Below are 17,581 nucleotides of genomic sequence, written 5' to 3'. Positions count from 1 at the left end.
CTTACCCGTTTACCGTTTCGTCGACACGTATAGAGATGGTAGCAAAGTGAAAATATCGATATAAACGCTTAACGATAACGATTATGACATCGATGTCTTTGCCCAGCTCTACAGTATATCCCATACGCGCATGTTTACTTGCTGCCCTCGTATAAATCCCTTTAAAACGAACAAATAAACTAGTAAATAAGCAATTCAAGTAAACAAGAATGCCCAAGAAAGGTTGCATTTTGGGAATCATGTGGTGTTTATGAAATCAATTTGTACAATGACGTCATATGAGTTTATGTACGTTGGTGTTATAAGGAAAAGGGTATACAAATGTTAGCTAATTATGTTTTAACCTATCAAAAGTCAAGAATCATTTGCTGTGAACGGATGTATAATTTTGATATTGTGTTGTTGTGTTGTGTTTAATTTGATTAATTATATATAATGCCACTACATGCAATATAATATATTTGAATAACAGTGTCAAAATTGAATTTTGTGCGTTTTTTTCCGATTTTTTGTTTTTGTGTGTGTTTTTAGTTAATTTTATTCATTATTTTGTAGTTTTTGAGAGTCATTCTATAAAACCAATAGAAAATCAATTAATTAACATACTACAACAATAGAATTAAAACCATTAGTTGGACTCGTGCCGCATTGTCGGAATCAGATGAACAGATCTATACTTTTCAAACGATCGCTCGGACGAAACGAAACGAAACGGTACATATGCATACTAATATTAGTATAAGGCTCTAGTACATAGAAAATAAAGTGAAATTAATGTTTTGTTAATTTAAGTTATCAAGTGTTATTTTTAAACAAATTCATATATGTATGTACATATGTATGTATATGTGAGTACAATTCTAAGAAACATAGTACATACATACATAGTTTTTGTTTATGTTTATTGTGTGGACGTGCTGTGCTTTAAATTTCTCAGACGCGTTGATTTTAAGAGTATATTCTGTTATAAATCAATTAAATTGTTGTTACACTGGGATTGAAAGAGTATATTCGAATAAGTTATACATATGTGCAAATGTGTATATATGTATGTATGTACAAACGCGCTCAAAACTGAAATCACATGTGCAAAATGATTTCGTCAAAATACTTATGCCACGCAGAAATTTGATGTTCGCTTGCATTCTTATAAGCAGAAAGTAAATGCAAAAGCTAAAGAACTTAAAATTCGGCATGCACATGGCTGTTAATAGATTCTTTGTTTTGACATTCATTTTCGCACCGTTATTTAACGGTAATACGTATAATATATTTATGCCGACTAGTGTGTATGTATGTATATAATGAGTATATTAAAGTTTAGTAACAAACACTTTAAAGTCTACCTATATTTGATAAAGAACCCACAACCAATTGCAATTCTAAAACATATATATTAATAAAGGCAAAAAAGGGTATCCTAAAGTCGGCACTCCCATTAATCATATTGCATTTTTTGTGTAATATGCATGACTGTAGAAAAGTAATAAAACTAAACACACCAATTAACGAATTCCTTGTACAATATTTAGTGCTTGTTAGTTAATCATAAACAGTCTATTCTAAATTATAACCAGATCGGTACACAATATCATATAGCTTGTGGGGACCGGGAAACTTTTGGGAATATTATCAATAAAATATAAATAAAAATCTAGGCAAACTAAAATATATAAATAAAATTGATCAGTCCTTCAAAATCTGATAATCCAATAAAGACGAGTAAATCATAAGTAGAAATATTTGTACTGAAATGACCGCTAGGTTCGCTAACGAGAACAAAAGCATCTCGTAAGGATTTGTCAATAATGATTAACAACCATATAAAAAGGAAAAACTAATTACATATTAGGCATTTCCCTTTTTAGATAGTAAATCTGATCTATTTTAGAATTAATATTTGCTTTTTCGAAAGCTTTTATCCTCTTGGGGTTTTGGATTTTTGAGAGGATAAACAAAATAATATGCCTTTTATTTGCAAGGGTATTAACAAAATATTTACTTCTATTGAAAAAAATTGCAGATAAGAAAACATTTTCATATTGCTCAATGTATGTGACTGTCTTATTTTTTTTTATCATTCGTAGTTAAATCATTTTACTAGCCTGGTAAACAAAAGTTGCCAATTGATTAAACAATCTGTCTTTGCTCTAAAAACTCTGTCAAATCATTGACTTAACCTAAGTACTCGAACTTATAAATAGGTATATTAGCTATACATGATGAACCAACCGTACTGATTATTAATGTCAACAATAAACGTTTCATCCACGTTTTTGTTTTTTTGTAAACGTTTTATTTGAAGTGATCGTAAATAGCATATAATAATAATAATATTGATGGTCTGGTAATCAATCGCCTTATCGCCTCTCTCCAAAAAGTACATATTTGTGTATGTAGGTCTTCAAAAACTGATATTGAGTACTGCATTTAACGTCTACTAAGTTAGTTTTGACAGTCTCATTTACTTCAAATACGAATTTTAGAAAAATATATCAGTTTTTTTAACTATTCTCCTTTACAATAGATAACTCAAATCAAAATACTCCTATTATGGTTGGATGTTTTGGATAATCCAATCTGAAACTAATTGATAATGACATCATGTGATTTAAAACTAATGTACACTTCTCACAAGGGTATTCACTTATAATTTGGTGTCATAAACAAAGTATGTCTTCGCGCCGACTTTGGAATACCATGCACGAAGTGAAACAACTATCTAAAATTCAAAGGACCAATTTTATTTGGTTATTAGTTTCTTTTCCCATGCTGCAGCTATCAAGCTTATTCTTATAAGCATTGTGGCGCCTGCAGCGGCCAATTATTTTTCACTTACTTTGATTCAATTTGATAAAAAACGCTTTTACGCATAACTTGATTATTTTTAATCCGATTTTTGTGAAATTGACTATGCTGATAGATAATAGAACCACTTATTAGTGTATTTAATTTGATTACGGAAGTTTTAAGGAAACTTGATTTAATACACGGGATCTACAAAAAAAAGTTGGTGGCTTTAGCTTTTTGAATATCTACATAGATGTTTATACAGACGAAGAAACGAATATATCGAATCGCCAGGTGAAGCTGATCATTATATATATGTAAATATAGGGGTCAGAAACGTTTTCTTAAGCCTGTTAAAGACTTAATTTCCACTTCACCCTACCGATATAAGAACTCAACTCAGAGAGAAGGGTATTAGATTGGTTATTGGAATACCGTGCAAAAAGTAAATGAAAATGTCAGCCAATATGGCAGACGGCATATCACACGGCTCGAAATTGGATTCTAGTATTCATTTGACACATTTGTGGCTAATCAAAAAGTTGTTTGGCTCTTTAAGAGGTGAATTAAACTACAATCGATCGAACGTTGTCGTCATTGTCTCGTGTGCAATCGGATTGTAGGTACTTAATGAATTGGTCTGTGGCTATGCAATCCATTATAATCAAAGTACTACGAATAGTTTGTGTAGCTGCAAAGATTTCGATTGAAATTTATTAGACTGTTGAATGTTTACTCTGTTGGCATGTGTTGTCTACTTGGTCGGTCTATCGTTTATCTATCACATAGTTAGGATCTTATCTAGAGTAAGACACAAATCAGTGATACATTCATATACCACTTGAAGAGTACTAGATTTAGAATTTTACTTTTACAGGCCGCATAAAGATTAAGCAGTGAGTAACGTGGAATGGACAAAGCCAGAACAATGTCATCCACTGGAACGAATAGCACAAAATTGGGTGATGTCGATCTGATTGAGGTGCAATTGGATAGCTTGGATTCAACCCAGAATATGATTGCTATGAACAATGGGATCGTGGCAGGAACACACACTATGCCATCGAATAATGCCTCCAGTCCGAAGCCACAGAAAAATGTATTCAAATCGAAAATCTTTATCACAGCCGTGATATTCTCGTCCGTCCTGATGACAGCCATGTGCATTGGCTTTCTGGTTCATTATGAGTTTGCCGCCGACGTCAGTGACATGGAAACGGTGTCCTATTGGCATGTTTCTCTGCCCCCTGAGCAACAGGTGTGGTACGATCGTGGCATTGACGAGCTTAAAGTGGCCCTTAATCGTGAACTGAATCGACGTCGGGCCAAGAATGTAGTGCTTTTTGTGGGCGATGGCATGGGTCCGAACACGGTGACAGCAGCTCGCATATATGGATGGAAAGAGGAGGGTCTGCTCAGTTGGGAACATTTCCCACACATGGGTCTGCTGAAAACCTATTGTGCCGACAAACAGGTGCCGGATTCCTTCTCGACGGCTACGGCCCTTTTTGGCGGCGTCAAGGCAAACTATGAGACTGGTGGTGTAGATGCCAATGTACCGCTGGGTAATTGTAGCGCTTCCCTTGATGAGTCGCATCATGTGCAGACTATTCTAAAGTGGGCACAATTGGATGGAATGCGAACTGGTTTTGTGACCACGACACGAGTCACCCATGCTACGCCCGCGGCTCTTTACGCCCATGTGCCTGATCGACGTTGGGAGTGCGAGACGGGAATGCCACAGGAAGCTCGAGAGCAAGGCTGCCTAGATATAGCACGCCAATTGATTGAGCACAGCACAGGACAGCAAATAAATGTGAGTGAAATCCGCTGGAAAAATAGAAATTTTTAGCATTCAATACTTTAACAATTTCAGGTTATTATGGGTGGTGGACGACAAATGCTGGTGTCGAATGTTAGCGAATCACCTGCTGACCCATTGGACACTTGGGCAAGTAAGTCCCAGGACGGAAGAAATCTAATCGATAAATGGGCTAATTTAAAAGCCGCCCAAGATGCCAGATACTCTGTGGTACAAAACAATGCCGAGCTAAGGAATCTCAAGAGCCAGGAGACTGATTATGTCCTGGGTATTTTTGCCAATGGTCATCTTAAATACGATCACGAGCGGGATCAGGGTGATGCTGGTATGCCATCGTTAGCCAACATGACCGTAAAGGCCCTTGAAGTGCTGGGAAACAGTGATAAGGGTTACCTACTGATAGTCGAGGCAGGCATGATTGATCAAGCCCATCATCGGGGCACGGCGCGAAAGGCGTTAAACGAAGTATTGGGGCTTAATGAGGCGGTTGAGGCCACATTAAACCTTCTTAAGAACAAGTGAGTTTGAATTTTTCATAAATTATTTCCCCCCCAACAACAAAATTATGTTTACTTTTGGTTAAACAGAAATCAAATGGATGAGACGATGGTCATAGTAACCGCCGATCATTCGCATAGTCTCACCATCAATGGTCATCCAGAGCGTGGTGCCAATATTTTGGGTTTAGCTGGCAATTCGAAAACGGAACAAACGCCATATACGACTCTCACCTATGGGACCAGCTACAAAGGCTTCCAGGTGGACGCCGAGCAACATCAGCGTGTTAATCCGGCGTCCAGCGATACGACCGACTGGGAGTATACGCAACAAGCAGCCATTAACACAGATGAGAATCTCCACGGCGGATCCGATGTTACCATTCATGCACGTGGTAAGTGTTTCCTCCAAAAAATTATTCTTCCCTGTCTTATATCTTTGAGTTTATTCTCTAGGTCCTATGTCATACTTGTTCCATGGTGTGCACGAGCAGAGCTATGTGGCGCATGTCATTTCCTATGCTCTAAGAATTGGACGTTTCCGTGATAGCGCTATTGCCGAGTCCCTTGCTGAGCTTATACCACTGTAGCTTTAAAAATGGAAAACAAAAATTGGTATAACAAATGTTTTTTTTTTAACTTTAATATGTACATATGTATGTACATTGTGATAGGCTGCTTTTATTTATATTATGTATACATATGTACATAGGTGATATATAGTATAGCAGCTGCAAAGAAAAAAAAAAATTAATAGATAAATGCGTTAAACTTTTCTTAAAGTTATGAATTTTTTATTTCCAAATAGTTAATAATAATAATGATGATTAATAATTGTCTTTTGTTTTTGTGACTAATAAATACTTTTAAATATATAATATAGAAAATTACATGTTTTATGTTGTTGTTATTTTTAAAGTTAACAGCTTTGAATAACGGTCACAGCCCGATACAGCGCCACCTCTCGGTCTACTTTAATCGATATGCACAGAAACTGCACGAAAGAAACTATCGATAGTATTGATGTTGATGGTTCTATCGACTTGTTGTCCAGCTCTAGATCTTCGTAATTGTAAATTCTTGACGAACAATTGTACAACAAATCGAAACAGTCCCCCATTAAAATAAACAATTGGGGCAACCTATTTCGCGTTTTTGCGGGTGTTTTGGTGTTAAATTATATTTTTTGTTTCTTTAGTTTTGCATTTGGTATAGCAACAAGAACAAGCAAGCAACAACAATGGCGTTAAAAGTGTTGGTGGGCCAGAGTAAGTGTAAAATCAAATTGGGGGATTGGTGTCGATTAGCGGTGACTCCTCCTAGAACTCTAAGGCTGAGCTGATAATATAAGCATGACGCATTTTACAACTCCTCTACCCAATTGTTTTTGTAAACGCTCTCTATGGCAGTAAACAATTTGCATTGTTGTCTATATGTCGTTATCAAATTAAAGTATAGAGCAGCACCCATTACACATGCCATAAGAGTGGCGCAGAGAAGGTGTCATTGATTTTTCCAACAAAACACAACACACAGTAGTATCACAGTGGGGGGAAACCACCCACCGAACCCCCCTTTGCCTTAACGTAATCGTAGCGTTACGCCTGCCGAACCATTGGGCTTTAACGCCCCCTCAAACGAGTGCTTCTGCGTATGTATATATACATATGTATGTATACACACTTATATACTTGTGTGTGTGTGTGTTGGGTGACCTTTGCAGGATAAGAAATTTGGCTTCTTTGCATCCGCAAGATTTGCAAATGATACAACTATCACAAAATCAATCAATTCATTTTATAACTGGAAAGACAACAAACGTTTTAAGCAAAGATTGTATATTATGACTCATTCAAATTATGACTGTTCGTAAGATGGCTAATGTTTATATATGTACATAGGTTAACTTATATTAGTTAACCAGTTATTAAATTTATAATATATATTTACATATAGAATATAAAATATATAGTTTTATTTCGAAAATAGTATCAGCAAGATGATTATTATAGATGATAATAAGTAGAACAACAAACTAGAGCAAACATCTATTTACCTCACACCTACCCACACACAAACGGGGTTATATTTCTCTTATTATACATAAGTGTATAGTAATCGTTGGCCAAAAGTGGAAAGGAAGCATCTATATGTACATATAGTAGTCAGTCGCAATCTGACGAGGCGTCTTCATATAGAGCCAGTGGCTAGTTTCCCAACTTCGTAGAGAGTCTCACCTTTATCCAAGCTAGGACTTGCAATCCTTTTTTGCCTCTATGCAAAAAAGCCATATAAAACTTAGATATAATCGTAATGTGTTTAAAGTTTCAATCATCAAGTTGTATGATTTGTCACTCTACGTTGAACAGTTATTAACATTTTGCATGTATTTTCTAATTGCTCTATTAGAGATCATGAACGAGGTGGTCAAGTACAAGCCGCCGCCACCGAAGAAGGCTGCCACTACGGCTGCTGCAAAGGCCGCAGCCGGCGGCATGGAATGGCGTGTACTTGTCGTGGACAAGTTGGGTATGCGTATGGTCTCCGCCTGTACCAAAATGCATGAGATCAGCGCCGAGGGCATAACATGTAAGAGTAACCCAATGAACTTTCATGATTTGTTCAAGTGCAATTAATTGATATGAAATTTAAACTCCACAGTGGTCGAGGACATCAATAAGAAACGCGAACCGTTGCCCACCATGGATGCCATCTATTTAATAACACCATCTGATGAATCTGTGCGGGCTTTAATACGCGATTTTGAGAATCCGGCTCGTCCGATGTATCGCTATGCGCATGTTTTCTTTACCGAGGGTATGATTCAGTTTGCCATTTTGGGCGCACGATTTATTTGGCCACAAATTTAATCTATCGTATTTTGCCAACCCCCTTGTATTTATTTAATTATTTTAATTTATTTATTTCTCGTTTTTTATTTTGCTTTATTTAACTTTCCATGAACCCCGAAACAACCATCCTCTACTCCAACATATATTCTGTATTCTGTATGATTTGATTTGAAAATTGAATTGAAAACCCCTTGAGTAGCCATACCGCCAAGAATATTTGAAATGCTGCAATCGCATAAAGATATTTGTCGGCGCTATGTCCGCACATGCAAAGAAATCAATATAAGCTTCTTGGCATATGAGGCTCAGGTATGTGGTGCATTATCCTACATACATATTAAGCGTGTCCGTTTAACTCTTCATGCTTTCAAATGTCTAATATGCTTCTCGTCGAATTGTCATTGCCATTGCCAAGTGAGAAATCTGGCATATTTTTTCGCCTAACTAACTAAATATGTAACCTGGTTACCACTTAATGTTTTAATTGTCAATGGTCTCAGCTTTCTTTCAAACCAAATATGATCGCGGTTGCTATTCCAAATGCTTTCATTATGTTTCTGTTTATGTTTGTTTCCCTTATTTTACGACCCCTTTTTTTTTTATTATATGTGTTTTTCAACTTTGCTTAATGAATACATGACTATAACACTTATAACTTTCGATGCTGATGTTGAATTCTCTTCCAGAATAACTAACTAACTTTGTAGCAGTGATTACAATAAACGATATATTTTGTATTTACACAAATATATATTTATATACATATGATCATTAAACGTTGCCTTCCTTTTGTTGCTGGTTATAAGCCAAGACAAAAGACTTAAAAATTCATTTCTTACGCATCTAACATTTTTATATACATATGTATTTGTGTAAAAACAATAGTGATTTTTATAAAGAATTGTAAAGGAAATCACGAGACATACTTTATTATATATGCGCTCTATCTTACCATTTATCATAATTTTGGCCAAACCAAATCAATATACAATACACAATTTTTTTTTTTGTACCTCGAAGCAAAATTGTAAAAACCAAGAGAAAAAAAAACACAAAAAATGCTAAATTTTATATACCATATATGTAATTATAGTTTGCCCGGAGGAATTATTTAACGATTTGTGTAAATCGTGCGCTGCAAGAAAGATCAAAACTCTAAAGGAGATTAATATAGCATTTCTACCATATGAATGCCAGGTGCGCTTAAATGAAATCTAAACCCAAAAAAAAAAAAACAAAAACCAATACACCAAAAATGACAAAAGAACGTGTTAGATTTTCGTGTATTCTAGAATTGAGAGATGTTAAAGAATTAATCTGAAATGCATGTATATCCGAAGTGCATAGGAATGTCTATTCAAGAAATGTCTTTTAGATATAACAATTTTCATTTAATCTATACTAGAATTCTCATTGGCATTAAAATTTAATGCCATCTATGAGGTTTTTTTGCTATCTGTTTTATTAAGTTTCTCCTAGATGAATCTGTCATCTCCCTTACATGAAATAAGAATTTGTAAACGAATAATCTTACTTATTGTTTAACTATTAAACTGAATAGAATCTCCCATTGATGATTTTTTATCCTTTGACATCTCTAAATATCTAGAACCAGGCAGAACCATTCAAATCCAAATTGCTTGTTGCCTATTCCTAAATAATATCAAAGGAAGCAGAAGAGTTTACTACTAATTTATTGATAAATATACATATATAGTTTCATCCTCTTTCCTTCTTTCTCTTTCACTCTGTCGCTATATAGTATATACTTATGTATATATATATACATATCTATCTCTCTCACTTTAACCCCAATATAGTCTCTCTCTTATGTGGGCTCTTTGGGCAGAAATTTTCTAATTGTTGTACACTAACTAAATGCATGTATATACACATACCTACATACCAATTTGGGTATGTGTATATATGTATATTGAATTTCTTGTAAATAAGAACAAATAATTAACAAAAAGTAGCTCTGTCCCCTTCTTTGTCCATTTGCCTAACGCTTTTGCCAACTATAAAACTCTCTCTATACTGTATATTAATAATCTAAGATCTTATTCCAAATACAATGGAAAAAAACTTCGTATGGTGTCTGTCTTTGCCTCTCTAAAACGAATCTCCTTAAGTTTTGTTAAACTTATTTTGTAGTGTTCAATTTAATGTATGTGAATTGTATACAGAAAAGCAAATCGTACCAAATCAATATTATAAACAAGAATCAATCAATCAATATAAAAGACAATTGAATCAAACAAAAAGAACAAAATCAAACAGTAAACAAAGAAAAAGAAACTATTTATATTCGTATTTGTAACTCGCCAAGTTAGCCACAAAATGACCAGGAACGTTTAAGCCTTACATTCAAGTGGGCGCTTACTCGTTATTCGTCATGTTGTGAAGCAGCGAGTACAACTCCAGGGCGAAACGAAAATCTAAAGATCTAAAAATATCAAAAAACACTATATATGTACATATATGTATCTGTATATTCTCCATTAATGTGATTATTGTAAATTGATTAATTGTGATTAATAATGCATTTTTATAATTACTTACATACTTACACCACATAAGCATAAGCAAAACATACATATATACATACATACAAGGATCATTTGATATCTAACTTGTTCGCTTTTTTATCACATCAAGGAAACCGCGCTTCAGTCCTTCTGTTTGTAACATTTGAGATACAAAGCAAATGTCCTTTAAAGCTTTTTCTTTTTGAACACATCAGCATTGTTCAGTTGAAATCCACAGTTTGAGCGATTTCTAAAGCCAATTTTATTTTTAAACTTGTCTATGGTATTTATTTGAATGCTCAAAGTCAATAATTATTTCGAGAATTGCCACTGTTTATTGCCTGAGTCACTAAACTGGTTCTTCTCTTGATTCCATTTCCTTTGTATAATTATAATCTCTGACTTGTTCACAGATTCGTCTGTTTAGAATTACTTGTTCAGTTGTTCACCGACTCGTTTGAATTACTATTCACTGACTCACTCGTTCAATTGATCCCTAACTCATTCGTCATTTGACTACGACCCATCAAATACCCATACCCATATGATTAGTATGGATATCAGATGATCCTTGGTCCATATCCATATATGTATTATCTATTAATCATAGAACATGCATGCTAAGTTTTGCATGATTGGACCAACATTTTACATTATACGTACATAAATTTCAGAGTCCAGCAATCAAAGATATATATTTCGATTATGGGAAACTGATATTCTGAAGATGTTTCCCTTTGGGAATGATATCCCTTTTAATTGTCCTCGTTTTGCTTGTTGGACTCTAACTATCCTGTCTGTCTAACTGCGTCTAACCATTATCATAATGCTATAACTCTCTATATAGCTTTATGATTACAACAACAAGAACAACACTCTCCAAGTGAGAAACGCATCAATATGTACTTTACCCCACTCTCAATTAGGTCTACTCGCTGGACTCACCGGATACCTTCCAATGCCTGTACTCACCGGCATTCGCTTCGATACGTAGCAAGCATATCGAACGCATTGCAGAGCAAATTGCAACTCTCTGTGCCACTTTGGGAGAGTATCCACAAGTCCGTTATCGCAGTGACTGGGATCGCAATATTGATTTGGCTGCGTCGGTGCAGCAGAAGCTGGACGCCTACAAGGCCGATGAGCCGACCATGGGCGAGGGACCTGAAAAGGCACGATCCCAGCTATTAGTGTTGGATCGTGGATTCGATTGCGTTTCGCCGCTATTGCATGAGCTAACATTGCAGGCTATGGCATATGATTTGCTGCCAATTGTTAATGATGTCTATCGCTATACACCGGGACCCAATCAGCCCGATAAGGAGGTTCTGTTAGATGAGAACGATGATTTGTGGGTGGAATTGCGTCACGAGCATATTGCTGTGGTATCGGCCCAGGTTACACAGAATCTGAAGAAATTTACTGACTCCAAACGGATGAGTTCGAGTAAGAAAACGTCATCTCGCACCTAATACCCTCGTTTGTTGTGTTGTGTTATGTTGTGTGTGAAAAACATTGTTTAATGAAATTTGAGTGTAATTTACTTTTTGTTTTATTGTAATCCAATTATAGCTGACAAGTCGTCGATGCGCGATTTGTCGCAGATGATTAAGAAGATGCCGCAGTATCAAAAGGAGTTGTCCAAGTATTCCACCCATTTGCATTTGGCCGAAGATTGCATGAAGTCATACCAGAATTATGTGGACAAGCTGTGTCGCGTTGAGCAGGATTTGGCCATGGGCACTGATGCCGAGGGTGAAAAGATCAAAGATCATATGCGAAACATTGTGCCCATTTTGTTAGATACAGTAAGCACGAACAGCAGGATAAACTAGAAATTAAACTAATGTCCTTTTGTGTTTTTTTTTCCCCCTCCCCAGAATGTCTCCAACTATGACAAGGTGCGCATCATTGCTCTCTATGTGATGATTAAGAATGGCATTTCAGAGGAGAACTTGACCAAATTATTTACACATGCCCAATTGTCACCCAAGGATCAGGATATGGTGCGCAATTTGAGTTTCCTAGGCATCAATGTTATTGCGGATGTATGTGAATGAATATGAATGCCCCAACAAAACGGTGTAGTTATGATAAATAAATAAATCTTCTTTATTCTAGTCTCGCAAGAAGGTTTATTCGGTACCTCGTAAGGAGCGCATCACCGAAAGTACATACCAAATGTCACGCTGGACGCCTGTCATTAAAGACATTATGGAGGATTGCATTGAGGATAAGTTGGATCAACGTCATTTTCCATTCCTCGAAGGTCGCGCCCAGAATACCAATTACCATGCGCCGACAAGTGCTCGCTATGGCCACTGGCACAAGGACAAGGCCCAGGCGCAGGTCAAGAATGTGCCCAGATTGATTATATTCATTGTTGGCGGTGTTAGCATGTCGGAAATGCGTTGCGCCTATGAAGTGACCAATTCGGTGCGCAATTGGGAGGTGCTAATTGGTTCATCGCACGTCCTTTCGCCCGAAATCTTTCTCAGCGATCTGGGCAGTCTTTCTAAGGAGGATTAAGTTCGTTAACCGTCACTTAATCGCCTTTTCGATTCAGTTTCATTAAGATCTTCCCCACCCCCAAACCCAAAAAAAAGAAATCCTCTAGTTAAAAACAAATGAAAATAAGATTTTTTCTCTTTATTCGTATTTAATGCGAATAGAAAAAAAAAATAATAATGGGTGAATCCGCTTTGCACCGAGCGTGAGCATTCGTTTACTTTCAATTACAATTGCAATTTCAATTACAACCAACATGCAAAATGTGCAATGATGATGATAAAGAATTATACATGAAAAATCAAAGGCAAATACAAGCCAGAAGATGATCTAACCCACTAATGTAACCATTAACACCCAGCACACTCAGCCCACAATGAAGTTATATATCGCGAGATTTAGAAGCGTTAAATACACATACATACAAACATAAACAAAATGTGCTACGGAATTGTTCTTAATTCCCATGCCCATTAAAAATATTCATTCAGATTTTTCCAACTTACTTTCTACATATTTCCAAGTAATTCGTGTAATATTTAACTATTTTTGAGCATTTTGGAATTCAGAACAAACCCGATATATATATATATATATTGTGTATGGGAAAACGTTTACTTATTAATATATATACTAAACTATATATACAAACGACATTACTGTTTATTACGAATACTATATACCCAAACACACACACACACACATTTACAGAAACAAGAAAACGCGAGATAACACTGTGTTTTAGAAGCAACTTATATTTTTAAACTATGTATATTTATTAATTTATAATTGTTCGATAAATATATATGTATGTATATATATATGTATTTATACCATAAATATATATGTGTATACATAGATATATATATATATATATATATATACAAATGAATGTACTACAACTTATTCTTCTCTCAAAATATGTATTATTAAAATCTGTTTGTTGTTTATATATATGTATATATATATATAAACTTGGCTATGTGCGATGTATGAAATCAAATCGAACAGAGAAAGGATACTAATGCGTCGCCATTCCAAAATAGCAAAATGTATTTGTAGTGTATACTAAAAAAAAAAAACAAAAAAAATTCAGTTAAAAATTCTTTGTATGTTATATAGCTTAAGAGTCTGGCATTTACATCTGTATAGCCAGGCGCCTTACTTATTGTTAGATCAAGAAAAACAAAAATAAAAACCAAAACCCATATAATCCAACACAAACACTTACACACTATCTCACACACACACACACACCCACACAAAGAAACAATTGAAATGTTAGGCACCAAGTTCCACTTACATACATATATTCACTCTTGATGTTAACCTTACCTAAACTACTAGACCGCCCCTCTCCCGTCTTTCCACGCCGCATTGGCAATAGTTATCAATCCCGATAATTGGCAAATGTTACAGAATTTTTAATCCAGTGTTAGGTTACATAGCTCAAGAAAAGACAAAACAAAAAAGAAAACACAACGCAACGACAGCCGTCTGTGGGTAGTAAAGCTTGTTTTTTTGAATTTCATACAAAAAATTATAAACACTTTGGAGAAAATACAAATAGTATAATTATACGAATAGTATATAGAAATGTTTCTTACTTAAGTAAATGTTCTTTCTATTGGATACCAAACAAAACACGTACTTTGTGCGCCTTTTATGTATGAACAAATATCAATAACAATAACCGAATCAAAAAAAGAAAAAGAAAACCAACTATAACTAAACTATATTCAAATGTAACTACGTATATTCAAAGTATACTCAATGCAATGGCTTTAACCGACAAAACAAAATGCAATAGAAAGACAAGAAAACTCAAATCTTTTAAATATCTAGCAACATATTTACATAAACCTTTATATATACATTAAACATATTAACATTAGACTGGACTTCTGGACTTTTTTTTTTATTTGAAATAAAAAGTCAATTGTCAATAGGTTTTATAATGATTTTTTCTTGTTTGAAGATTTCATTATTCAGCTCTTTATTTAAATGTTTTCAAAAAGAATTAGTATTTGCAATTTTAGGCATATATTTTATTGACACAAATGAATTAAGTTTAATTTATCTGTTATATACATTCATAGTGTTTAGTTATAAATGGTTAGTGCTATTAAAATTCTTAATGGTCCTTATGGTTTTCGTTTGGTTTATTTATCTTTTTGTATACAAAGTTAATCCAGTCTAGTGTATATATATATATATATATTTGAGCTAATGTATTTAGACAAGGAATATGTTAAGGCGATTAAATTGGCTAAACAACTGTTGGTAACGTGCCACAAAAAGGGCTATTAAAAGTATTATACATATATACATATTTATTCTTTTAGATTTAATTTTCAAAAATTGTTGCTTTTATCCCTCCAAATGTTTTTGTTTTAAGTTAATTGAGTTTTGAAATGTAAACGAATTGTTATCATAATATTATTCTATCTTAACATTTTTTCCATAATAAATAAAACGAAAAACAAAATGATACATTTTAGATGAGTAAGTTGACAAAATCAATTTATGCATAATTAATATACTTATAAAATATATTATAATATATATATTACCTATAAACACTTAAAATATAATTGTTAAATCTAAATGATAAGTATAAGCCCTTCACAAACATGGAATATGCCGAAAACTCTCGGAGGAATACGAGGAGGAGAAGCCAAAGTACCAAAAGAGCATCATTCGAAATCGCATGGTCCAAGCCTGGTGGCGCCACAACATTCAAAGATCAGTCAACCACTCTATATAGAAACTTCCATATACATACTTATATGGTATATGGATTACCAACTAATCAAGAGGGCGGCAATGGCAATTTGTTTGGCTAACAACATCAAGTTTGAACGGATCACACTGGCAAATTGCCAAGTCGCTGTGCCTGCCCCTGCGTCCATGAATAGTGCTAAGGCTTCCAATCGAATATTCTTCAACATCTTGATAACCATCTCCGTGAAAGGGTTGAAATTTTAATATAACAAATTGAATAATTCTCTATACATGTTTAAATGATTATTGCTTGTGAAACAAAACAAAACAAAGTTAATGATGATGAAAGGAGATGGATACGACAGGCGGTGGTACATATATACATATATATATATATATATATATATATATATATATGTGTGTATATGAACTGCTGCCGAGTCCGTATCCTATGCCCAATTATAGTTAATATTTAGATATTAAGACTATATAAACCATATTTAAAACTCAACAAACAATTCTATTACAAATACATATACCCAAAAAAAAACTTACTTATAAAAATAAAAACTATAATGTCTAATGCCATTTAGGTGTTAGACAACAAATATACATATATATCTATTTATATATATGTATAACAATATTCAAAGTTACTTTAAAAACCTCTCAAGTGTGGGGCAAACATTGTTATCTCCTTTCTTTCTCTTTTTTTTTGTTTTTTAGTAGTAGATATAACTCTAAAGTCAACATATTTAAACAATTTTTGGAGATTTACATAATATATACCATAAATTTCAAATTTATAAAAAAAGATTGTACGTACTTAAAAAAAAAAACAAAAATAATGCAACAAAACGATCACATATTGAAAAAACAAAATAATAATAAACAACAAAACTTGCTGTCAATTTCTTAACATAATTCAATCATAGTAGCAAACAAGTTAAAAGCATAAAAAAAAATTTTTTTGAAATTCAAGAAACAAGCTTCACTAAAGTTTTTTTTTTTAAGGCGGCTGTTGAAATAGGTATCTGAATTTACAAATTTCATTATTATATATTGACACAGTTAACAGTGGTCAAAAGGGATAACAACAAATATTTATGCATAACTACCATGTATTCAAGAAAATAAATTTGCAGATCATTCCAATCGACTACTTATAATCTGTATATGATCACCGATCGCGAATGGGTGTAATTTTGAGATTTGGCCAAATGATATTTGATCAGAGCACGAAGCCAATAAACAACCAATCAGATCAATGTTGTCAGATCACAGTGTATTAATTATTTATTAAATGAATTATAACACAACAGATAAATTCAAAAATAATATTAATAAAAAAACACTTTGTATTGCAAAGTTACAAATACATATTTGGATATAATTTTCCATCAATTATTTTATTCGACATATTTCTGTTTTCACTTTTCGAAATATTAAGAGATGGGTTAACAAGAGGATTGAAAACAGGCTTCCTTGCTTGGGTTTTGAGAACAGAGTGAAAATTTTTAAGTGTTTGATAACACTGTAAAAGTCGGAAAACTGCAAGTTATATAAGTTTTTTTTTTTTAAATCGAACAAAAATCGGTCGAACAGAGTGAAATAGAAAACGTGGTTTGATTAACTCTTAGTTAGGCCATTTTTTGATTGGTTTTCAAAGTTTATATGTTTTCTTTTCTCGATAACTAATACTTTTGCAAATTTTTGCAAAAAATCAGGACGAAATTTTTGTTTTTAAATCTGCTAGTGCTTAATACAATTTCATATTAAAATTTTTTTTGAGTTTAAACAATAAAGGCCGGTGCTAGTGGTGGAAGCGGGCTGTCGTAGTGGTGGTTAACTTAACAACTG

The 17,581-nt window shown here is 34.0% G+C and overlaps 2 protein-coding genes across 6 annotated transcripts; both read left to right on the top strand.

The window, feature by feature from the left end:
* Window positions 1–213: 213 nt before the first annotated feature.
* On the top strand, window positions 214–5,999 carry LOC6648695 (alkaline phosphatase). Of its 4 annotated transcripts, none has more exons than XM_047011262.1 (5): window positions 214–288; window positions 3,668–4,606; window positions 4,667–5,130; window positions 5,200–5,504; window positions 5,566–5,999. In XM_047011262.1, exons 2-5 carry the CDS (start codon window positions 3,701–3,703, stop codon window positions 5,697–5,699), a joined length of 1,809 nt encoding a protein of 602 aa, XP_046867218.1. In that variant the 5' UTR covers window positions 214–288; window positions 3,668–3,700; the 3' UTR covers window positions 5,700–5,999. The 4 variants fall into 4 exon arrangements, with proteins under 4 accessions (XP_046867218.1, XP_015032654.1, XP_023034820.1 ...); XM_015177168.3 differs by having other exon boundaries at window positions 216–313; XM_023179052.2 differs by lacking the exon at window positions 214–288 and adding an exon at window positions 564–714.
* A 173-nt stretch (window positions 6,000–6,172) lies between these two features.
* On the top strand, window positions 6,173–13,126 carry LOC6648694 (protein ROP). 2 transcript variants are annotated; one of them, XM_002071437.4, is made up of 8 exons: window positions 6,173–6,377; window positions 7,519–7,698; window positions 7,771–7,926; window positions 9,055–9,158; window positions 11,416–11,935; window positions 12,062–12,297; window positions 12,370–12,537; window positions 12,611–13,126. In XM_002071437.4, exons 1-8 carry the CDS (start codon window positions 6,350–6,352, stop codon window positions 13,016–13,018), a joined length of 1,800 nt encoding a protein of 599 aa, XP_002071473.1. In that variant the 5' UTR covers window positions 6,173–6,349; the 3' UTR covers window positions 13,019–13,126. The 2 variants fall into 2 exon arrangements, with proteins under 2 accessions (XP_002071473.1, XP_015032655.2); XM_015177169.3 differs by lacking the exon at window positions 9,055–9,158 and adding an exon at window positions 8,161–8,270.
* The last annotated feature ends 4,455 nt before the right edge of the window (window positions 13,127–17,581 follow it).

Source organism: Drosophila willistoni, assembly GCF_018902025.1.
Source record: "Drosophila willistoni isolate 14030-0811.24 chromosome XL unlocalized genomic scaffold, UCI_dwil_1.1 Seg141, whole genome shotgun sequence".
NCBI lineage: Eukaryota > Metazoa > Arthropoda > Insecta > Diptera > Drosophilidae > Drosophila > Drosophila willistoni.
This window is presented reverse-complemented; position numbering and strand designations above follow the sequence as displayed.